Source organism: Hypanus sabinus, unplaced genomic scaffold, assembly GCF_030144855.1.
Source record: "Hypanus sabinus isolate sHypSab1 unplaced genomic scaffold, sHypSab1.hap1 scaffold_305, whole genome shotgun sequence".
NCBI lineage: Eukaryota > Metazoa > Chordata > Chondrichthyes > Myliobatiformes > Dasyatidae > Hypanus > Hypanus sabinus.
Genome location: NW_026781207.1, coordinates 511,030 through 536,266, shown reverse-complemented (window position 1 = coordinate 536,266; position 25,237 = coordinate 511,030). Strand labels below are relative to the sequence as shown.

The following is a 25,237-nucleotide window of genomic DNA, read 5'->3' as shown; positions in this document are numbered from 1 at the left end:
CCGGGGTCCACAGAATGCAACCGGAATCTGGATTCGACACCGACAGAAGTTGTCTTCTGCAGAGTGAACAATAGGGGGCGGCACATACACCTGCCTGGAGGCCATGCTACACATCCCCTTCCTTTACACTGCCAAGAGCAAATCTCACCGTTTACATCTGGACTGGTCTGGAACTGATATTCCAACGGGAAATTCTGTCAATAAAGATGAGGAGGAGTGGGGCTAGAACCAGCGATGCAGGGTATGAAAAACAGAATGTCAAAACAGATGTTGGAGTGGTTGTTGGAGCAGATGTTGTTGAGACCACAGACAAAGTGAGGAAGCAAAAGGTTGAGCCTGCTGGGACTCATGTTCTGAGCTGCCTCCGTTTCAATGCGAGAAGTATTGTACGAAAGACCGCCCGGCTCAGGGAAGGGGTCATCCGCTGGCATTATGATATTGTATACATTAGTGAGACGCCGTTGCAGGGCGGGCAGGAGCGTCAGCTCAACATTCCCGGTTTCGGTTGTATTAGTCGTGATGAAGCGGGAAGTATTCAAAATTGAGGGGTGGCTTTACTAGTCACGTGAGATTCATTGACAAGCACGGAGAGAGGAGTTCATGTGCCTCTTTAACAGGGACGTTAATATGCAGGGAGTTGATTGTTATTCAGTCAGAAGTGATTGTACTCAAGTGGTATATCACAACATTGTGGGCCGAATGGTCTGTTCTGTTCCGTGATTTACCTTCACTGCTCTGCAGGAGGGGTAAAAGAGAAATTTAAGCTCATCGAGTGGACAGATAAGAAGGTGGGTTAGATCAAGGACTTTGACGATAGGTTGCGAAACACAGAGAACAGCCACTTCACAGACTACATAGGCAGTGAGCGAGCCACACAGCTCTCACTGTGACACCTACACCATGACTTGGACACAACACCGACCGGACTCTAAACGACCCCATTCCGTGACACCCACACGCATCTCGCTGTGACACTCTGCGTAAAGCGTTGGAACTGGAATTGGATGAACTCCGGATCATTCAGGAAGCTGAGGGGGTGATAGGGAAGACATATAGAGAGGTATTTACAACTACGGTGACGGGTACAGGAAACTGGGTAACAGACAGGAAGGGGAAAGAGGTTAAACAGCCAGAGCCATTGCACAGCCCTCTAGTGGCTAATCCGCAGAATAACAGGTAGACCACTTCCGATACTTCTGGATGGGAGGAGAGAGGTGCAAATAACCAATCAGAGGAAAGTCTTACCAGTCAGGTCACTGGCACTGTCTATGGCTCTGTGGCTCAGAAGGGATTAAGTTGTGAAATCTGGCGAGCTGTATCGATCGGGTTGCCTTTGTTAGGGGAGCAGAAAAGAGGTATTGTGAACGAGAACGAGATTAGAGCACGGATTGATACCTGGAAATATGATGTTGTAGCTATTAGTGAAACATGGTTGCAGGAAGGGTGTGATTGGCAAATAAATATTCCGGGATTTTGTTGCTTCAGGTGTGATAGAATCGGAGGATGAAGAGTAGGAGATGTGGCATTGCTTGTGCGAGAAAAATATTACAGCGGTGCTTTGGCAGGACAGATTAGAAGGCACATCCAGAGAGACTATTTGGTTGGAATTCAGGTATGGGAAAGGTGTAGTAACACTTGTAGGCGTATATTATGGACCACCAAATGGGGAGCAAGAATTGAAGGAGCAAATTTGTAAGAAGATAGCAAATATTTGTAGAAAGCGCAAGGTTGTGATTGTGGGAAATTTTCCACACAGAGACAGGGAAGCTCATTCTGTAAAAGGGCTGGATGAATAGCAGTTTGTAAAATGTGTGCAATACTTAGAGGTACCAACTAGCGAAGGGGCAGTGTTGGATCTCTATTAGGGACTGAAACAGGTCAGGTGACGGAGGTATGTGTTGGGGGGAAGTTCGGGTCCAGGGATAACAATAGCATTAGTTTCAATATAACTTTGGAGAAGGATAGGACTGGACCCGGGGTAGATATTTTTGATTAAAGAAGGCTAACTTTGAGGAGATGCGAAAGAGGCGGAAGGAGTGGATTGGGACATTTTGTTTTATGGGAAGGATGTAATAGGGAATTGGAGGTCATTTAAAAGTGAACATTTGAGAGAACAGAATCTTTATGTTCCTATTACTTTGAAAGGAAATATTAAAAATTTGAGAGTGCCATGGTTTTCTAGGGATAGTGGAAACTTGGTTCGAAAAAGAGAGAGATCTATAATAAATATAAGCAGCATGGAGTAAATGTGGTGCTCGAGGAATATAAGGAATGTAAGTAGAATCTTAAGACAGACATTATAAAAGCAAAAAGAAGATACGAGATTGCATTGGCAAGTAAGGTGAAAATAAATCCGAAGGGTTTCTACAGCTATATTAACAGCAAAAGGATAGAGAGTGATAAAATTGGTTCCTTAGAGAATCAGAGTGGACAGCTATATGTGGAACCGAAAGAGATGGGGGAGATTTTGAACAATTTCTTTGCTTCGCTATTAACTAAGGAGAAGGAAATTGAATTGTGTAAGTTAAAGGGAACAAGTAAGGAAATTATGGATACTATGACAATTAAAGAGAAGGAAGTACTGACATTTTTAAGGAATATAAAAATAGTTGAGCATGCTGGGACTCATGTTCTGAGCTGCGTGCGCTTCAATGCAGGAAGTATTGTTCGAAGGGCCGATGCGCTCAGGTCAAGGGTCAACGCCTCTAAGCCTGACACAGCAGATATTAGTGAGTCTGGATTGCAGGAGGGACACTGACACAGACAGGTTCTGCACCGAGGCAGGATCTCACCACTCAACGATACCAACACAGAGTCAGGCCCTGCACTGTAACTCGAATACAGTCCTCCCCGTATGCATAACACCCTCCCTCTCCAAAACCACTCCCGGACTCCGTCACCCTACTCTTACACGATTCCCAGTCACCGTCACACAGACGGCAGTGCACCGCTCCCGTTTCCGTCACCCATTCCTCGCCTACAAGCCATCCCGTCTCCTTGACCAACATCCTGTCCTGCCCATTTCGCCATCTCCATCATCCCGTACGTACCCATACGCCCCGCCCCGTCTCCATGATACACTCCAACCCCTAAACGCTCCCCAACTACGTCGTCCCTCTGCTCTCCTCCCACTCGATGTCCGAGAGACGGTCCAGCTGCAGTAAGTACGACGCGTACTGGAGCTGCAATTGCAAAAGTAAATACAGATTCATCTGTGAGAAGTCGGCACATTTATACCAGGATATTACTGAAGCGATCCGAGGTCTCTGTCAACAGCCTCTCTGGCCGACTTCAATCAAGTGACTTCACTCCACTTTTCCCAATTTAATCTACACCACTCTAACTCCCCCATCTTTTCTTACACTCCCACCCTCTCGGCCACTCCTTCCTACCCCATTATCCTCCTCTACTCACATCCGCATACTCCTCCACTGCTTTTCCTCTCCCCATCTAGTCAACTATTTTCCCTTCCCGGACCGAACTCCCCCGATCCCCCATTGAGTCCCCCTTTCTACTCCTCTTCTCTTTCTCCCATTCTCACCAACTCATTCCCTTTCCACCCCTCCTCTTCCCTCGGACCCCATTCTCTGCCTTTGCTCTCTACGATCTCTCCACACACTCTCACCTCAATTCTGTGCACTCTGGCTCTCAACTCCCCAATCCAGGAGAAAAAATCTGTGTACATGCACCCTATCTGTGCCTCTCCTGGCTTCATACCCACGCTCCAAGGAACAAAGTCCCCTCCTTCTTGCCGTCTCTCCGTAACTCAGACCCTCGAGTCCCGGCAACATCCTCGTAAATCTCCCTCTACACTCTTTCCAGCTCAGTGGCATCTTTCCTTCAGCAGGGCGATCGGAACTGAACACCGCACTCCAAGTGCGGACTCACCGACACCTTGTACAACTTAAACGTGACCTCAGCACGGTCGAAGATGCAAAATTAAAGTAAATAGCGAAAAATAATAAATACTGGTTCAAAGGTGAATACCGAGGGAGCGTTTAAATGTGTAGGGAGTGTTCTTAAACTGATGGCGAAGAGGCAGCAACTGCTTGTAAATTGTTGAGTTTACGGGTGCCTGTACCCCCTCCCCGATGGAACCCCATGAGCACAGGGCATTTTCCGGGGGAAAGGTGTCCTCGCTGATGGATGCGGTCTTCCCGAGGCATTCCTTCTTGAACATGTCCTCGATGGAGGGGAGGTTTGTGCCCGTGATGGAGTTGGCTGAGCCTGGAACCCTCTGCAGCCTCTGGCGACCCTCTGCGTTGCAGCCTCCACACCAGGCGGCAATGCGACAAGTCAGAACGCTCTCCACAGTACATCCGGAGAAATTCCCGAGTCCTCAATGAGAGACTACATCCCCTAATACTACTAACCTTGCAATCTCTTCTGTACCGAGAGAGGTATGGATGGTGGAGAAGACAAGGGCCGAGTAGAGTCTAGAATACACTCCGGCTCAGACTGGAAATAAGCAAGAGCACAGTGATGAAATCCAAAGATAAAGTCACAAGCAGCGGTACAAGAAATGGATCCCGTCCGGTTGAGCACTGAGTGCTCGGCGTGAGGCCTTCACCGACTAACGTTCCATGAAGGAACCGTCTGTAAAAATGCTGAAGATGAAACGAGGACGCCACAACAACAGGATAATCATCTGAAACACATCCTAAACTCAAACTCCACAACGGACTACTTCAAGAGGCGCCAGCTGAATGTTTTTCCATGACCCTCACTGACCCCGACCTAAACATTAGCGACAATCTGTGGATAGACCTCAAAAGAGCAGTTCACGCAAGAAGTCCTTTGCAAGGAAGAATGTATGAAAAATGTATGAATGTACAAAAATTGAAAGACTCTTGTGTGTTACTAAGTAAAAGATAGAAACTTTAAAAAAAAGGTACTCTTGCTTAAAATATTAAAGAAATGCGTCATCTTTAACAGCATTTTTTTTGGAATTCAGCTCCTCTTTTACTCGCTTAGCTATTCACAGTAACAAAAGTTTTGACCGGGGTGACCAAGCCTTTGCATGTCACTGTTGGGAGAAACTGTTGGTAGATTTGTTTTCAGTTTATTTATTGTTTCTTTGTTTACAATTGCACAGTTAGAATAGTGGGCATGCCTGAAAAGAGAGTTGAATGCTCCTCTTGCAGGATCCGGGACGGCAGGGAGACCTGCAGTGTCTCCGACAACTTCGCCTCTGATAATTGCCTCCGGATGCAGATTCAATCCCGCGGATTTATGGAGTTGGAACCGGTACTGGATTGACTCAGGGTCAGTCGAGAAGGTGTTTGGTGGTCGGGAGTACATATTGGGAGGATTTTAGACCCCATGTGCAGTTCACAGGAAACTAGGTGTCAGACAGGAGGTTGAAAGGGGTTAAGCAGCTAGACCCACTGTAGAGTACCCCTGTGTCCAACTGGCTTAATAACTGTTCTACCACTTTGTAAACGTCCGGGTCGGGGAGACGGGCAAAAATGACCGGGAAGAGGAAAGTCTCACAGTTCCGGTCTCTGACTTCGAGTTTGTCTCTGTGGTTAAGAATGGAGGGCGACATGAAACAAGCTGTGATATTTGCGATTCCTATTTTGGGGAACATAAAAGTGGTTTTGTGTTCAAGACAGAGATTCCTACATGTTCTTTCCCTCCCATGTGCCAGGGCCGCGACCTCGCCGATCCGGTCCTCAGCAATGTCAAGTGGAAGGGTGAGCAGGCAAAGTTCTGCACGGGCTGGTGTCGCCAGAAATAGGATAATAGAGATTAACACGTGGATAAGGCGTTGGGATGGGAATGAGGGTTTCAGATAGTTGAATCAACAGGGCCTGTTCCAAGGAAGGCGAAAACTGTGCATATGAGACCGGTTCAATCCAATTCGAGTTTAATTGTCATTCAACCGTATATCAGTAAACATGAATACAGCCAAACGCGTCAGCGTTACTCAGCATAAAGAAACACAGTGCCAACAAGCACACTCGGCACAAAACACAAATACTACTGAAGTAGTTTTTGGGAAGTGGGGACGGCATTGAAATTTGTTTGAAATCTGTACCACGTTGTTGGGAGAGGGAGGTACAATGGGAACAGATTGGGACCATCAGCTGTCTATCGGGGACGGACAGGGCAGTGGGAATGCTTTCAGACCTGGATGGGGGCAGTGGGGAGGGATCAGTCAACTGGCATTATTTTGCGGACTGGCTCAGGGCTGTAGGCAGAGTGAAGTAAACTGTGATTAGTTTGGAGACAGACACGACGCTGTGGGGAGAGGGGGGCAATGGGGTTAATTTGGGAAAAGACACGGCGTTGCTGGAAAGAAAGGGGCCAGTGGGACACACTTCGGGACTGCCATGGATCAGTGGGGAAATGGCGGGGCAGTAGGATTCCTCTGGGGACTGAAACAATCTCCGGGGAGAAGGTGGGCGTGTTTGATTCGTATGGAGACTGACAGTACTGTGGAGAGAGACTGGGACTGTGGGACACACTTCGGGACTGCCATGGATCAGTGGGGCAATGGCGGGGCAGTAGGATTCCTCTGGGGACTGAAACAATCTGAGGGGAGAAAGTGGGCGTGTTTGATTCGTATGGAGACTGACAGTACTGTGGAGAGTGAGTGGGTCAGTGGGACACATTTCGGGACTGCCATGGATCAGTGGGGAAATGGCGGGGCAGTAGGATTCCAATGGGGACTGAAACAATCTCAGGGGAGAAGGTGGGCGTGTTTGATTCGTATGGAGACTGACAGTACTGTGGAGAGAGAGTGGGTCAGTGGGACACATTTCGGGACTGCCATGGATCAGTGGGGAAATGGCGGGGCAGTAGGATTCCTGTGGGAACTGAAATAATCTCAGGGGAGAAGGTGGGCGTGTTTGATTCGTATGGAGACTGACAGCACTGTGCAGAGAGAGCGTGTTAGTGGGATTTGTTTGACGTCGGACCAGAGAGTGTTGGGGGAGCGTGGTGTACTGTGATTATTGTTGGCAACTGACACAGGGCTGTGTGGATACAGTGGGTCAGTGGGACGCATTTCGGGACTGCCATGGATCAGTGGGGAAATGGCGGGGCAGTAGGATTCCTCTGGGGACTGAAACAATCTCAGGGGAGAAGGTGGGCGTGTTTGATTCGTATGGAGACTGACAGTACTGTCGAGAGAAAGTGGGTCAGTGGGACACATTTCGGGACTGCCATGGATCTGTGGGGATATGGCGGGGCAGTAGAATTCCTCTGGGGACTGAAACAATCTCAGGGGAGAAGGTGGGCGTGTTTGATTCGTATGGAGACTGACAGTATTGTGGAAAGAAAGTGGGTCAGTGGGACACATTTCGGGACTGCCATGGATCAGTGGGGAAATGGCGGGGCAGTAGGATTCCTCTGGGGACTGAAACAATCTCAGGGGAGAAGGTGGGCATGTTTGATTCGTATGGAGACTGACAGTACTGTCGAGAGAGAGTGGGTCAGTGGGACACATTTCGGGACTGCCATGGATCAGTGGGGAAATGGCGGGGCAGTAGGATTCCAATGGGGACTGAAACAATCTCAGGGGTGAAGGTGGGCGTGTTTGATTCGTATGGAGACTGACAGTACTGTGGAGAGTGAGTGGGTCAGTGGGACACATTTCGGGACTGCCATGGATCAGTGGGGAAAAGGCGGGGCAGTAGGATTCCTGTGGGAACTGATCAATCTCAGGGGAGAAGGTGGGCATGTTTGATTCGTATGGAGACTGACAGCACTGTGGAGAGTGAGTGGGTCAGTGGGACACATTTCGGGACTGCCATGGATCAGTGGGGAAATGGCGGGGCAGTAGGATTCCTGTGGGAACTGAAATAATCTCAGGGGAGAAGGTGGGCGTGTTTGATTCGTATGGAGACTGACAGCACTGTGCAGAGAGAGCGTGTTAGTGGGATTTGTTTGACGTCGGACCAGAGAGTGTTGGGGGAGCGTGGTGTACTGTGATTATTGTTGGCAACTGACACAGGGCTGTGTGGATACAGTGGGTCAGTGGGACGCATTTCGGGACTGCCATGGATCAGTGGGGAAATGGCGGGGCAGTAGGATTCCTCTGGGGACTGAAACAATCTCAGGGGAGAAGGTGGGCGTGTTTGATTCGTATGGAGACTGACAGTACTGTCGAGAGAAAGTGGGTCAGTGGGACACATTTCGGGACTGCCATGGATCTGTGGGGATATGGCGGGTCAGTAGAATTCCTCTGGGGACTGAAACAATCTCAGGGGAGAAGGTGGGCGTGTTTGATTCGTATGGAGACTGACAGTATTGTGGAAAGAAAGTGGGTCAGTGGGACACATTTCGGGACTGCCATGGATCAGTGGGGAAATGGCGGGGCAGTAGGATTCCTCTGGGGACTGAAACAATCTCAGGGGAGAAGGTGGGCATGTTTGATTCGTATGGAGACTGACAGTACTGTCGAGAGAGAGTGGGTCAGTGGGACACATTTCGGGACTGCCATGGATCAGTGGGGAAATGGCGGGGCAGTAGGATTCCAATGGGGACTGAAACAATCTCAGGGGCGAAGGTGGGCGTGTTTGATTCGTATGGAGACTGACAGTACTGTGGAGAGTGAGTGGGTCAGTGGGACACATTTCGGGACTGGCATGGATCAGTGGGGAAATGGCGGGGCAGTAGGATTCCTGTGGGAACTGATCAATCTCAGGGGAGAAGGTGGGCATGTTTGATTCGTATGGAGACTGACAGTACTGTCGAGAGAGAGTGGGTCAGTGGGACACATTTCGGGACTGCCATGGATCAGTGGGGAAATGGCGGGGCAGTAGGATTCCTGTGGGAACTGAAATAATCTCAGGGGCGAAGGTGGTCGTGTTTGATTCGTATGGAGACTGACAGCACTGTGCAGAGAGAGCGTGTTAGTGGGATTTGTTTGACGTCGGACCAGAGAGTGTTGGGGGAGCGTGGTGTACTGTGATTATTGTTGGCAACTGACACAGGGCTGTGGGGATACAGTGGGTCAGTGGGACGCATTTCGGGACTGCCATGGATCAGTGGGGAAATGGCGGGGCAGTAGGATTCCTCTGGGGACTGAAACAATCTCAGGGGAGAAGGTGGGCGTGTTTGATTCGTATGGAGACTGACAGTACTGTCGAGAGAAAGTGGGTCAGTGGGACACATTTCGGGACTGCCATGGATCTGTGGGGATATGGCGGGGCAGTAGAATTCCTCTGGGGACTGAAACAATCTCAGGGGAGAAGGTGGGGTTGTTTGATTCGTATGGAGACTGACAGTATTGTGGAAAGAAAGTGGGTCAGTGGGGCACATTTCGGGACTGCCATGGATCAGTGGGGAAATGGCTGGGCAGTAGGATTCCTCTGGGGACTGAAACAATCTCAGGGGAGAAGGTGGGCATGTTTGATTCGTATGGAGACTGACAGTATTGTGGAAAGAAAGTGGGTCAGTGGGACACATTTCGGGACTGCCATGGATCAGTGGGGAAATGGCGGGGCAGTAGGATTCCTCTGGGGACTGAAACAATCTCAGGGGAGAAGGTGGGCATGTTTGATTCGTATGGAGACTGACAGTACTGTCGAGAGAGAGTGGGTCAGTGGGACACATTTCGGGACTGCCATGGATCAGTGGGGAAATGGCGGGGCAGTAGGATTCCAATGGGGACTGAAACAATCTCAGGGGCGAAGGTGGGCGTGTTTGATTCGTATGGAGACTGACAGTACTGTGGAGAGTGAGTGGGTCAGTGGGACACATTTCGGGACTGCCATGGATCAGTGGGGAAATGGCGGGGCAGTAGGATTCCTGTGGGAACTGAAACAATCTCAGGGGAGAAGGTGGGCATGTTTGATTCGTATGGAGACTGACAGTACTGTCGAGAGAGAGTGGGTCAGTGGGACACATTTCGGGACTGCCATGGATCAGTGGGGAAATGGCGGGGCAGTAGGATTCCTGTGGGAACTGAAATAATCTCAGGGGCGAAGGTGGGCGTGTTTGATTCGTATGGAGACTGACAGCACTGTGCAGAGAGAGCGTGTTAGTGGGATTTGTTTGACGTCGGACCAGAGAGTGTTGGGGGAGCGTGGTGTACTGTGATTATTGTTGGCAACTGACACAGGGCTGTGGGGATACAGTGGGTCAGTGGGACGCATTTCGGGACTGCCATGGATCAGTGGGGAAATGGCGGGGCAGTAGGATTCCTCTGGGGACTGAAACAATCTCAGGTGGGGAAAGTGGGCGTGTTTGATTCGTATGGAGACTGACACTACTGTGGAGAGAGAGTGTGTCAGTGGGTTTTGTTTGACGTTGGACCAGAGAGTGTCGGGGGAGCGTGGTGTACTGGGATTATTGTTGGCAACTGACACAGGGCTGTGGGGATACAGTGGGTCAGTGGGGAAAGAGGGGATTCGTGTGATTAGTTTGGGGCCGACACAGGGCTGTGAGGAGAGGGCGGTTTATCGGCATTACTTTGGCGATGGTCTCGGGTATCTGCTGGAGCTCTTTTGTTTCTGTTGAACCAGTTTGACGCTCTTCGACAGCAAAGTGGCCTCCGGCCTCCTGTACAATATGAGCTCTGGAAAGTATGCAGGTAGTCAGTGCGAATCGTCCATATGGGGTTTGCCTTGTAATCGGGCTGAACGTTTCGCTTACGAGAAGTCTGTACCTTTGTGCTGGGATATTCCTGCAAAGATGCAGGGTCTCTGATCAGACCCTGGGACCTACTTGAATCAAGTGCCTACCTCGTCTTTTTTCCTCTTTCTCTCTGCTGCACTCACTCCCCGATCGCCCCCGAATTCCCTTCTGACCTCCTATGTCCTTCCCTGCCACTCCACTCTCTTCATGTTGTCGCAACCCCATTCTCCCCACCACACACCGACAAACCTCTCTCCCCATCTGTCCTTTTCTTTTGTCATCATATCGCCACTCCGTCCAGTTGGTCGCCATTCCGTCTACCTCACTGCTCCAGCTCCCTCCTCCCTTACTTCCTCGCCCTTCTGAATTCCAGCCGGTACTGGCCCCAGAGCATCAAACTGAATCAGATGACAATCCGTCCAATCCTGGAATCATCTTCGTGAATCTGTTTTGGACCCTTTCCAATAGCAGCACATACTTGGTTCGATAAGGGATCCAAACCTGCTCACAATGCTGCAAATGTGGCCTCACAGTTCCTTATTAGGTCATAAAATTACATCCTCTTTTGTACATTCCACTCCTCTCGAAATGAATGGTTGGACGGGAACTGCACATTATGTCTGAAACACGAGTGGATGACGAGAAGAGGAGGAAGAGGTTACTCTCTGTGTCTGTACCAGGAATAATGTGATGTTGGAGTATAGATGGTCCTCAGCATGTGTCTGATCACGGGTGGTGTGATGGATCGTTGCTAACTGAGCGTCACTCAGTGTCTGACCACCGGAGTGTGTTTTGGGCCTGTGTGGAAAGAGATTTACTTTGTGTCTGACCCCGGGAGTGTGTGATGGGACGGTGTGGAGGGAGATTCACTCTGTGCCTGACCCCGGGAGTGTGTGATGGGACGGTGTGGAGGGAGATTCACTCTGTGTCTGACCGGGAGAGTGTGTGATGGGACGGTGTGGAGGGAGATTCACTCTGTGTCTGACCCCGGGAGTGTGTAATGCTGGGGGTATGAAGGGAGCCGTTGGGACAATTTCCAGTCAGATATTTGGAGCGGGAAGAATGTGTGCTTTAAAAAGCAGTCCCTCGCATTTGTTCTGCCAATCACAAATCAACGAAGCCATAACATTTGCAAGGGAAAATAAAGATAGAGCAGGGGCAAACAGTTGTTAGGTTTGTTTTCAGTGTGTTGATTGTTTCCTTCATTTTAATTGCACAGTTAAAGTAGAAGTCATGCCTGGCAGGACTCCGCTTGAAAGACGTGGCACGAATTGGAGACCTCCAGTGTCTCTGACGAATTTATCTGTGAGAAGCTGCAGCGTCGAACCCTCCCCGTTAAGGATCTGGAACTGGAACGGGATGATCTCGGGATCATTCGTTAAACTGAGGAGCTGATAGAGGGGACATATGGGAGTTAGTTTGACCCAATGTGCGGTTCACAGTAAACTGGGTGACAGTCAGGAGGATGAAACCTGTTTGAAAGCCATGCCCGGTGCAGAGTGCTTGCTGTGGGCTATCTCCTCAATGACACGTAAACCACTTTTCATACTTCTGCGTGGGAGGAGAGCGGCGCCGATGTCCAATTAGAAAGATGTTGACGGGTCAGGACTCTGCCAATGAGATCAGTTCTGTGGCTCAGAAGGCAAGGGAGGATAATCGAGATTAACACGTGACTAAGGTTTTGGAGTGGGAATGAGGAACGCACACAGCTGGATCTTTCGGTTCTCTTCCAAGGAAGTGGCGACCTGTGCATAAGAGATGGTTTCTATGCAATCCAAGATAAATCGTCATTCAACTACACGTGAATATTCATGAATACATGGAAGCATCGAAAACCTACAGCACAATACTGGTCCTTCGGCCTATAATTTTTTGCCGAACATTTCCCTAACCTAGAAATTTCCAGGGTTACCTATGACGCTCTATTTTTCTAAGCTCCATATCCAAAAGTCTTTTAAAAGACGCTTTCATACCTGCCTCCACCACCGTTGCCGGCAGCCCATTCCACGCACCCACCACTCTCTGAGTAAAAAACTTACCTCTGTCATATCCACTGTATCTATTCCCTTGCACCTTAATCTGTGTCCTCTTGTGTCAAACATTTCAGCCCTGGGAAAATCTGGCTGAATGTCCATGCGATGAATGTCTCTCATTATCCTGTACACCTCTATCAGGTCTCCTCTCATCCTGCGTCGCTCCAAGGAGAAAACATCGAGTTCACTCTGCCTATTCTCAGAAGGCATGCACCCCAATCCAGGCAAAATCATTGTAAATCTCCTCTGCACCTGTTCTATGGTTTCCATATCTTTCCTGTAGTGAGGCAACAGAGTCACGCGCTGCACTGTAACTCTAAAACACTCTTCCCCGTAAACATAACACCCTCCCGCGACAAGGCCCCTCCCCAACTCAGTGAAACACAAGATTTCCTACACAACTCACAGTTACATATAACATAGGACATAGAATAGTAAAGCACGTTACAGGCCCGTCAGCCCACTGTCTTGCCGACACTCAAACCCTGCCTCCCATATAACCCCATACCTTAAATTCCTCCATATACCTGTCTAGTAGACTCTTCACCTTCACTAGTGTGTAATCCTCCACCAATGACTCGGGCAGTGCATTCCACGCACCAAACACTCTCTGAGTGAAAAACCTTCCTCTAATATCCCTCTTGAACTTCCTTCCACTTACATTAAAGCCACGTCCTCTTGTACTGAGCAGTGGTGCCCTGGGGAAGAGGGGCTGGCTGTCCACTCTGTCTATTCCTCTTAATATCTTGTACACCTCTATCATGTCTCCTCTAATCCTCTTTCTCTCCAAAGAATAATGCCCGAGCTCTCTTAATCTCTGATGATAATCCATACTCTCTAAACCAGACAGCACCCCGGTAAATCTCCTCTGCAATCTTTCTAATGCTTCCACATCCCTCCTATCGTGAGGCGACCAGAACAGGACATAGTACTCCAAGGATGGGCTAAGCAGAGTTTTATCCAGCTGCATCATTACCCTGCGACTCTTAAATTCTGTCCCTTGACTTCTGAAAGCTAACTCTCCATAATCTTTCTTTACTACCCTATCTTCTCTGTACTCTTTACCGTGACACACTGTCTCCACTACACTACTCCCATGTCCCTCATCCATCCCTCGTGTACAAGCAAACCCGTTTCTGTGACCCAGTCTCTCTACTGCACATTGTACCGTCTCCATCATCCCGTCCGTTCGCTACGACCCTCCCCGTCTTCGTGATTCACTCCAACTGCTAAACACTCCCTAACTACGTCGCCTCCCTCCCCAGCTCCCTACTCTTCCCTCTCTCCGTATCTCAGGCAAATGTGGGGAGTATGAGGGAGAGATGTCGTTTAGTATTACCCTTCCCCCTTTCCACGATATCTTGTGAGCTTCTCCAATGCTCTCTATGCAAAGGCTGGTCATGTGGTTGCAAACCACTTGCATCAGAACATGCAACTTAACCCTGGCGTCCTCTCTCCTCCCCTTCCTTCCTCTTCCCGCAGCACACCAACTGGTCACAAACACCACACACCATCTCCGAGACACACACACAATTCGAGACCATCGGAAAGCCGAAAGGCTGCGTATTGGTGAGTGGGGAGAACGGAGGAGGGAGAGGGTTGCGCACTTTTTCTGACTCCAGTCGAGTGTGCTGCGATGGTGCGGGAGTAACTTCACATGTCTCACCCGGGGAGTGTGTGATGGATCGTTGCGCAGGGAGCGTGTGTGATGGTGTTATACGGAGGGAATCTGGCTCTGTTTCTGACTCGGAGTAATGAGTCAGTGGATTTCGGTGTTTAAAAAGACTCCGATCAGAGGAAAGGAGCAAGAAAATGGTAACTCACACGTTCTTCTCCAAAGGCGGCAATCAGAACGCCATTTCTGTGGCCTCCAGTTATCTCCCCCTTCCTTCCTCTGCCCTCAGAACAGCATTCCTTCTCTATCATTCTTAAATGGGTGAGTGAGCAGCCAAAGGTCCTGGTCCATACCGGTTCCAAGGACATCGGTATGAATAAAGTGCTGGTTTTCAAAATTGAGATCAGGGATTTACCAATTTAATTAAAGGACAGGACAACTGCCCGTCCCCGTGAGCCCAGGCACAGGAAGACCCTACAGATTAGCACGTGGCTCAAGTGTCGACGTATGTGAGAGGGCTTCAAAATTTGACATCACTGTGTATTTTTTAAAGGAAGGTGGGATCTTCACAAAAGAGATGGAGGACGGTTTACTCATAAACTGATAGTTTGCCAGTACTGGGCATGAGAGTTGTCGGATGAGTTGTTGAACTCCAGTAGCAGGGGGATGGGATTCAGTGTTCCAGAGCAGATAGCGGAGCTGGTGTGGAGACGGATGTTGTAAAGACAGAGACGGGAATCAAAGGGTTATTTCAAAGCACGAGCTTTAAAGAAAGGCAGCTGAGCTGCTCGGGGCATGAATCTACACACGGAGATATGATATTCCGGCCATGATTGAGACGTGGTTGCAAGAGTAGAAAGCGGAACAGCGCGTAATTTCGGGGTTCCCTATTTTCAGACGAGGGAAAGCGGAAGGATTTACAAAAGAATGGGTGACATTACTGGGCAGAGAAAATGTTACCGTTGTGCACAGTCAGAACAGACAAGAGAACTCGTCTCTTTGAGGTTTTATGGATGGAAATGGGGAAATGAGGGAGCATCGCTCTGTCTCTGACTCCCAGTCATGGGTCAGTGGATTTCGGCGTTTAAACAGACTCCAATCTTTGTTAGGGTGCAGAAAAATGGTAACTTACATATTTTGCTGCAAAGACTGCAATCTGATCACCATTTCTGTGGTCTAAACTCTCCTCCCTTTCCTTGAATTTCCCCCAATTCCTTGTCCATATATATGAATGGGAAGATGGTTCTTCATAGTGAGAGCAGTGATTTAGCAATTAAATTAAAGGTCAGGACCACTACCGGTCGCAGTGTGCCCAGACGGAGGAAGACCTGTTCTATATCGGTACCAATGACATCAGTATGTAAAGGAAGGTGGTTCTGCAAAATGAGGGCAGGGATTTAGCAATTAAATTAAAGTACAGGGTCACCACCCGTCCCAGTGAGGCGAGACATAGGAAAACCATACAAATCACCACGTGGTCTGGAGATGGTGTGGTAGGGATGGCTTCAAAATTTGGCTTCACTGTGTTATTTACCAATGAAGGTGGGATGTCTACAGAAGAGGTGGAGGACCGTTTACACCTGAACTGGAGGGAACTGATACTCCAGCGGGAAGGTTTGTCAGAACAATACATGAAACTTTTGGGGAGAGTTATTAAACTCGAATGCAGGGGGATGGGATTCAGAGTTCCAGCGCAGGGAGTAGAGTGGTTGTGGGTCCTGATGTTGTAAAGACCTCAGAAAAAGTCTCGAATCAAAAGGTTGAGCATGTTGCGACCAGTGTCCTGAGCCGCGTATATGTGAATGCAGGAAGCTTTAAGCCGCTGTGCACAATAAATTATGATATGTTTGATATTGTTTTCAGAATATTGCTTATGGGGGAGTAAGCATGACAGCACGATATTTCGGGTTTCCCTATTTTTAGACGTGAAATTGAGGAGGGGTGACATTGCTTGACTGAGGAGATGTCACCACAGTGCATAGTGAGAACAGACAAGCCGACTCGTCAAAGTGAGGCTTTATGGGTGGAAATGAGGAATAAGAAATGTATGGCCATGATCATGGGGCTACATTATAGACAAGACAACAGTCCGCTGGATTAGGATAAACAAACCTGTAGAGAGATCGCAGACGCATGCAGGAAACATAAGAAAGTGATAATTCGTAAGTAGAAGTCCCAAATAGAAGAAAGAGAAGAGGTTGCAGGAGCCTCAGGACCAACACCGCCCGGATTACGAACGGTTATTACCCCTTAACCATCAGGAGGGAGGTATAGGGTCTTCAGGATGCACACCTTTTGTTTCATGTACACTTACTGCCGCTCAGCCATCAGGGGGGAGTTACAGGAGCCTCTGGACACACATCGCAAGGTTCAGGAGCAATAATTATCCCTCCACCATCGGAAACAGTGGCAGGAGCCTCAAGACACAAACCACAAGGTTCAGGAACAGTTACTAAACTTCAACCATCAGGAGGGAGGGAGGTACAGGAAGCTCAGGACAAACACCCCTTACTATCCTTTTGCTCTTAATATACCTGTAGAATCTATTGAGATTATCCTTCACCTTGACTGCCAAAGCTACCTCATGTCTTCTTTTCGCCCTCCTGAATTCTTTCTGAAGTAGTTTTTGTTTCACTTTTATAGTCCTCAAGTAGCTCCCTCCCTGTTTCCTATACTTGTCATAGACCTTTCTCTTCTTCTTTATGAGTTCCAATATCCATAATGAACCAAGTTTCCATACTCTTTTTCACGTTTCCTTTAATCCTGGCTCGAACATACAAGCTCTGTACTCTCAACATTTGTCCTTGGAAGGCCTTCCGCCTACAAACGATATTCTTTCCAGAGAACAACCTGTCTCAATCCACACTTTTTAGATTTTGTTCTCATGTCTTCAAATTAACCTTATTTTAGAAACTCTACCCGAGCGCCTGATCTATCTTTATCCATGATCAAGTTGAAACCAATATTGTTATGATCATTGGAACCAATGTGTCCCCCTACACACACTTCCGTCACCTGTCTTAACTCTTTTCCTGATAGGAGATCTAATATTGCATAATCTCCAGCCGATACCTCTATATACTGATGCAGAAAACTTTAATGAACATATTTTACAAATCCAAACCTTTCTTTAAATTTAACAGTATGAGAGCCCTAACCAATATGTCGAAAATTAAAAGCCCCTTCTATCACAACTTTATGTTTACTGCAGTTGCCTGCCATCTCACTGCAGGTTTGCTCCTCCAATTCTTGCTAACTGTTAGTCTATAATAAAACCCTATTAAGAGAGGGAGTGATTGTGTCAGACGAAAGTAGGAGGGAAAGGGCAAAATGAAAAGAGGAACGATGTGGTGCAAGAGAAGGGGAGGGTTGGGTGGAGGAGTAAGGAAGGGAGGGATGGATAGAGGGCGACGGAGCGGGAGGGAGGGTAACTGGGAGAAGGGAGAGATTCTGACAGACAGCTGGAAGTCCCCGGCTGAACGCTACAAAATTCCCAAACACCACCTCCCCCAACCCTCGAAAAAGCGGAATGATGGGGAATAATGCAGGGAACTGTGTTCGGGGGGCGAACAATATATGGTTGAGGGGTATCTACAGTTTGGGGTGACAGGCGTCGTTGGTGGAGAGGAGAAAGAGAAAACGAATGACAGACAAATGAAGTAGTGGGTTGAGATAATGAGGAATTGTTGAAAGTGGGGGAAGGTGGGTGAGAAGGGAAGAATGGTGGAGGCAAAGGGGGTGAGAGAGAAGGGACAGAGAGGCTGAAAGAGAGAGAGAGAGAGGAGATAGAGAGAACGTGGGCGTGTGTGTGTGAGAGAGCGAGGGAGAGGAGAGAGAGAGAGAGAGAGGGAGAGAGAGAGAGAGAGAGAAAGAGAGAGAGAGAGCGCCAAAGAATAAAATATAGAGTGCACAACTGAAAGAGATAGACGGGAAAACAATGCGAAGTGCACGAGAGGAGGGGAGCTGTTCAGGTTAATCGGTGGGAGGGGGAGCTCACTAACCTCGTTGGTGTTTGGGTGTTTGCTCTGGAGCAAGTCTCTCCGACATTCTTTCCACCCGCCCTCCTTCTCTACCTCCCTCCTTCCATTCCTTTCATCTCTCTCCCCATTCAACTACGCTCTCCATCATCGTCTACATTCCTTTTCCCTCATCCATCCCTCTCCTGACCGCTTTCTTCCCTGTGCCACACTCTCTCTCCTTCCTATTCTCCTCTCCGCTCCTCTCATTCCATCTCTCTCCTTCTCTTCCTCCCGTATAGTCGCCCCCACTTTGCTCCCCCTCTCTCCCCCACTTTTCTCCCCCACTCTCCCAAACGCCTCTTCCTCTATTTCGCTACCCATCTACTTCCGTTTTCTCATCTCCATCGCTCTTCTCTTCACTCCCACATCTCTCCCATCATTTCCCTCTACCGTTCCCCGCACTCAGTCCACTGTCACCCAATTCTCTCTCCGCCGACACGCTATCTCCCACTCTCTCTCTCCCCCTCTTTCTCCCCTCTCTCATTACTCTGTCCACTGCCACTCTTATCTCTTACCGCTCGCACACTCCAATCCCTCTCCACGGAACCTCCCCCACCACCTGCTCTCGGTTCCTCTTTTTCAGCTGCTCATCTCGTTTTTCATGGTGTCTGTCGGACACCCTTGTCAAAACAGGTTTCCTTTGACAACGGTTACTTCTCCTTCCTGAGCTCAGAAGCGCAGAGGATCCTCGACAGGATGGACGACAGCGAGACTTACGTGAATATAAAATTCACAAAAACGGACTCAGAGACTCCTTCCCGAGGTGAGTGGGGTAGAGAGATGGAGGGAGTGAGTTTCACTCTGTGTCTGACCCCGGGAGTGTGGGATTGGACGTTGTGCAGGGAGCCGTCTAAAATATATTTTAATTCCCCCTTGTCCCTTCGCTCCACTCTCCCTCCTCTCACTCTGCACAAGCCTTATAACTTTCCCCCTTCTCTCTCCCTTTCCCTCTCACGTCATTCTTCTTTCACTCTCTTCTCCCCTGTATCCCTTTTTTCCCATCTCATCCACTCTCCGCTCTCCTGTCCTCACTCAGCCACTTGTCCCTCTCTTTTCCCTCTCTTTCCCATGCTGTTCCCTTTCTCTCCCTTCCCTCTAACGGCCCACCCCACTCTCTCCTTCCTTCAACCACATACACTTTTATTACCCCTCTCCCCTGCCCTCTCTCACGCTATGTGTCCCTCTATTCCCTCTCTCCCACTCTCTCTCCCTTTCCTTCCCGCTTTCCCTCCTCTTTTGTATCCGTCGCGCCAATACGCCATGCGCCTTCTTAACCACAGAGTCAACCTCCGCAACTGCTTTGTGATCGGACACCAAGATCAGTCTGATTCTCCACATTGCCAAGTGTCTTACCATTAATACAATATTCTGTCATCGTATTTGACCTATCAAAATGAACCACCTCACACTTAACTGGTTTGAACTCCATCTGCCACTTCTCAGCCCGGTTTTGCATCCTATCAATTCCCCGCTGTTATGTCTGACAGCCCTACAACCATCCACAACACCCAAACTTTGTGCCATCAGCAAACCTGCTAGCCCATCCCTCCATATCTTCATCCAGTTCACATAAAAGTCACGAAGAATAAGGGTCCCAAAACAGATCGCTGAGGCAATCCACTGGTGACCGAATCCTATGCAGAATATGACCCGTCTACAATCACCCTTTGCTTTCTTTGGGCAAGCCAGTTGTGGATTCTCAAAGCAATGCCCCCTTGGATCCCATTCCTCCTTACTTTCTCACTAAGCCTTGCATGGGGTACCTTATAAAATGGCTTTGCTAAAATCTATCTACACCACATCAACTGTTCTTCCCTCTTCAGTGTGTTTCGTCACATCCCCACACAAATTCATTCCGTCTTGTGAGGCGCGAACTGCCCTTTACAAAGCCAAGCTGACAATCCCAAAACATATTATACCTCTCGAAATGTTCATAAATCCTTCCTCTCAGGATCCTTTCCATCAACTTACCAACCGCTGAGTTAAGACTCACTGGTCTAAAATTTCCTGGGCTATATCTTCTCCACATCTTGAGTAAAGGAACAACATTCACAACCATCCAATACTCCGGAACCTCTCACGTCTTCATTGATAATGCAAAGATCATCACCAGAGCCACTGCAATCTCTTCCTTCGCCTCCCACACTAGCCTGTGGTATATTTCGGCCGGTACCGACGACTTAACAATTTAATGTTTTCCAAAAGCTCCATTACATCCATTTCTCAAGATCTACATGCTCAGGCTTTTCAGTCTGCTGGAAGTCATCACTACAATCACTAAGATACCGAAGTAAAATATTCATTAAGTAACTCCTTTTGTCTTATTTAATATTTATTATGATCTTATGGTCGTATGATATCTCCACAGCTGCGCCAGAACGGGAGTCGAAAGTGAAGATCGGAAATAGACCATATCGTCAGATATGCCTATTCTGTCTAGTTACATCCGCCCTCATCGTGATAGTGGCCGGTCTCTCGATCCATGGTGAGTGGAACCGTCTCCGGGTGGAGTCAGACCGGCAATAAAGAGAGTGGAATAAATTGAGATTGTAAAACACAACAGTGAAACCAACACCCCCCTTACCGTAACACCGATGGAAGAAGGCAGCATACATGAGGTATAGGAAGCAAGGATCAGACGGGTCTATTGGACATAGAGTAGCTAGAAAAGAGATGAGGAAGGGGCTGTGGAGAGAAAGAATGAAGCAAGAGAAGGCCTTGGTGAGTAGGCTAAATGAAAACCCCAAGAAATTCTTCAATTATGTTAAGAACAAAAGGATGACAGGAATGAAGGTAGGACTGATTAGAGATAATGGTGGGAAGATGCGCCTGGAGACTGTGGAAGTTAGCGAGGTCCACAATGAGTACTTCGATTCGGAACACTCCACTGAGAGGGAACGAGATGACGGTGAGGACAATATGATAGAATGTTATCTTCTGGAGCATGTTGATATTAGGGGAGAGGAGCTCTTGTAGTTGTTAAATGCATAAGGACGGATAAGTTACTGGGGCCTGACAGAATATTCCCCAGGCTGCCTCACGACGAGAGAGAAGAAATTGCTGAGCTTCTGGCTAGGATATTTATGTCCTCGTTGTCCACGGTAATGGTATGGGAGCATTCGAGGGAATGTTGAACCTTGGTCAAAAGAGTTAGAGGGATTCTCCGGGTAATTATAGACCAGTGAGACTGACGTCTGTTTTGGGAAAGCTGTTGGAAAAGATTCTTAGAGATAGAATCTATGGTCATTTAGAGAATCATGGTCTGAACAGGGACAGTCAGCATGACATTCTGAAGGGCAGATCGTTTCTAAAGAGCCCGATACAATTTTGAGGAGGTGACCAGGCATATAGATGAGGATAGTGCAGAGGGTGTGATATAAATGGAATTTAGTACGGCATTTGACAAGGTTCTACGCGGTCGATCTTACTTCGAAAGTCAGAAGACATGGGATCCAGAGAGGCTTGGCCGGGTGGATTCAGAATCGGCTTGTCTGGAGAAAGCAGAGTGAATTGGCGGAGGGAGTACATTCGGATTGGAGTGCCGTGACTAGTGGTGTTCCACAAGGATCGGTTCTAGGATTTTCGTGATTTTATTAACGAAATCGATGTGGGGGTAGAAGGATGGGTTGGCATGCTTGGAGACGACACAACGGATGCTGGTGTTGTGGATCGTGTAGAGGATTGTCGAAGATTGCAGAGAGAAGTAGCAGATGGAGTTCAACCCGGAGAAGTATGAGGTAGTACACTTTGAAAGGACAAACTCCAAGGCAGAATACAAAGTAAATGGGAGGGTACTTGGTAGTGTGGTGGAGCAGAGGGAACTGGGCGCACATGTCCACAGATCCCTGAAAGTTGCCTCACAGGTAGATAGGGTAGTTAAGAAGGCTTATGGTTGTCAGCTTGCATAAGTTGAGGGATAGAGTTTAAGACTCTCGAGGTAATGATGCAGCTCCATAAAACTCTGGTTCGGCCACACGTGGAGGACTGTGTCCAGTTCTGGTCGCCTCACTATAGGAAGGATGTGGAAGCATTAGAAACGGTACAGAGGAGATTTACCAGTATGCTGACTGGTTTAGAGAGTATGCATTATGATCAGAGATAAAGGGAGAGAGGGCATTACTCTTTGGAGAAAAGGAGGATGAGAGTAAGTATGATAGAGATATGCCAGACATGAAGAGAAATAGCTAAATTGGACACCCAGCGCCTCTTCCACAGGGCACCGCTGCTCAATACAAGAGGCTTTAAGGTGAGGGGAGCAAAGTTCAAGGGGTATATTAGAGGTAGGTCTTTTACTCAGAGAGTGGTTGGTTCGTGGAAATCACTGCCTGATTCAGTGGTGGAGGCAGATGCACCAGTGAAATTTAAGAGACTACTAGACAGTTATATGGATGAGTTTGAGGTGATGGGTTATATGGGAGGCAGCGTGTAAGGGGTCGGCACAACATTGTGCTGTACTATTCTATGTTCCATAATACGGACAGACCTCAAATCGTGATAAAACACGGTCTATACCGTAACATAATCAAGACTCATGCGGACACAGACACGCCATTCACCATCACATCAACAATGCCGTTACCGTAGCACGGCCACGACCTTCCACAAAACGCAAATGCACTCCTAACCGCGACACTGACACGACCATCGCCGTGACACACACGTGTCTGTAACATCGACAGGCCTCTGACCGTGTTACTGATAATCCGCTCAAGCGACACAGTGACACCAACACGATCTTCATCGTGACACTGAGGTACCGTACACCGTGACACCTTCACTCTCCTCCGCGTGATCCACTCTACACCGCGTTGTGACAAAGACTCACACTTCACTGCAACACCCCTTACGGCGACAGTATCACTCCTCAACATAACACCGATGTACCGCTCACTGAGGCAATTACCCTCACCTCACCCTGACACAGGTAAAATTCTTAACAGATACCGACACTTCAATTCACAAAGACACAATGACATGGACATAGAACTCTCGTTCGCACCGACACACACCTCAGCGTGTCACTCTCACACACACCGTGGCCATGAACTGTCTCTCACCGTGGCACTGACATACCCTACTCTGTGCGACCAGCACACCCCACACCATGACACCGTGACACGTCATTGTTACCCGGCCCACCTCCCGCCGGGGCACAGAAACTGCTATCACAGTGACAACGACACGTTCCTCACAGCAACCCGGACATGCCACGCACGACACTGACGCAAACCCCCATAGTAATAACAAAATCTTCACAGGAACATTGATTTTCCCCCAAGGTGGCGCCGACGCCTCCCACTGTGCCCAAAAGGACATGCTGCACTGTGACACTCTGAACGGTTCGGTAGCGTGACGTTGACTTACTTAAAGGCTCAACATTCTTCACCATCTCTCTCAGTGTCACAGGTCAGTCACAAGTTCACTGAGATGGAAACGAAGTACAGATCTGTCAACGAAACCAAGGCTCAAATCTGTGAATTGTTGACCAGCAGAAGAGGTGAGGCATCATCCCCCTCTTTATCCCGTTCCTCGTCACAGGGCAGGCATGGAGAGAGGAAGCGTCACTCTGTGCTTGAAATTAGGAGTATGAGAACAGATGGCGTGGAGGGTGATTCTCTCTCTGTTTGACCAGGTGTTTGTGTGATGGGGCTGCGTTGAGGAAGTTTCACTCTATCACTGAATCTAGGAGTGTGTGATGGGACGGTGTGGAGGGAGATTCACTCTGTGTCAGACCCCGGAAGTGTGTGAAGGGACGGTGTGGAGGGAGCTTCACTCTGTGTCTGACCCCGGGAGTATGTGATGGCACGGTGTGGAGAGAGCTTCACTCTGTGTCTGACCTCGGGAGTGTGAGATGGGACGGTGTGGGGGGAGCTTCACTCTGTGTCTGACCCCGTGTGTGTGTGATGGGACGGTGTGGGGGGGGGGAGCTTCACTCTGTGTCTGACCCCGTGTGTGTGTGATGGGACGGTGTGGAGGGAGATTCCCTCTGTGTCTGACCCGGGAAGTGTGTGATGGGACGGTGCGGAGAGAGATTCACTCTATGTCAGACCCCGGGAGTGTGTGATGGGACAGTGTGGAGGGAGCTTCACTCTGTGACTCGACAGGAAGTGTGTTATGGGACGAAAGGATGGAGATTCACACGGTGTTGAAGTCGTGAATGTCTGATGGGACCGTGTAGAGGCAGCTTCTCTCTGTGTCTGTCACTTTGCTCTGTGGTGTGTTGAGAAGCTGTAGAGGGAGAATCACTCTTCCTCTGAGAGAACGGGTGAGTTTAAAAAGTGAGCAGATTGAGAGGGGGATGTCATTTCTTCCGCAGTTTGGACGGGGCACGACTACGCAAGCACTTGAAAATCGGCCTCTGAAGCAAGGGTTTGGCTCTAGAGACATCTGCGAGCAGAGACTGAAGACGAGCTTGCTCCCAGTGAGGTAAGGCTTGGCAAGCTACTTTAATTAATCTAATTAGCTTCAAATTAGGTAATGGAGGATAGGAAGAAGGAGGAGGTCCTGCAAAGAGGGTTTAGGGAGTTTGGTACAACAATGAAGGACGGGACTCCAGGGTTGCAATGTCAAGATTGCTACCAGTGCCACGTGCCAGTGAGGCTGGAAATAGGTGATAATGCAGATAAATACGTGGCTGAGGAGTTGTTGCAGGAAGGAGGGCTTCATGTTTCTTGTTCCAGGGAAGGTGGGACCTTTTACGATGGGCCGGGTTGCACCTGAACTATAGGGGGACTAAAGTCCTTGCGGGAAGGTTTGCTCGAGCTGCTGCGGTGGATTTAATCAAGATTTCCGGGGGGAGGGGGCGGAACCAGAGCGATAGAGCAAATAGTGAGGTGGAGGAGGATAAAGGTAATGAGAGAACTGCAAGTATAGTGCATGGGACAAAGCCAGATCTAACATATAAAGAGGCTTAGAGGAAAGAGAAACAGAATTAAAGGTGTAAAGATAGTAAAGTAGAAGGGCTAAAGTGCGTCTCTTCAATG

General features: G+C 48.7%; 1 protein-coding gene across 1 annotated transcript; it reads left to right on the top strand.

The window, feature by feature from the left end:
* The first annotated feature begins 5,109 nt into the window (after window positions 1-5,109).
* On the top strand, window positions 5,110-24,602 carry LOC132388361 (uncharacterized). The gene is made up of 8 exons (XM_059960700.1): window positions 5,110-5,247; window positions 5,651-5,724; window positions 10,476-10,543; window positions 14,103-14,189; window positions 18,838-19,017; window positions 20,623-20,739; window positions 23,653-23,751; window positions 24,571-24,602. The coding sequence occupies exons 1-8, from the start codon at window positions 5,110-5,112 to the stop codon at window positions 24,600-24,602; spliced, it is 795 nt and encodes a 264-aa protein (XP_059816683.1).
* The last annotated feature ends 635 nt before the right edge of the window (window positions 24,603-25,237 follow it).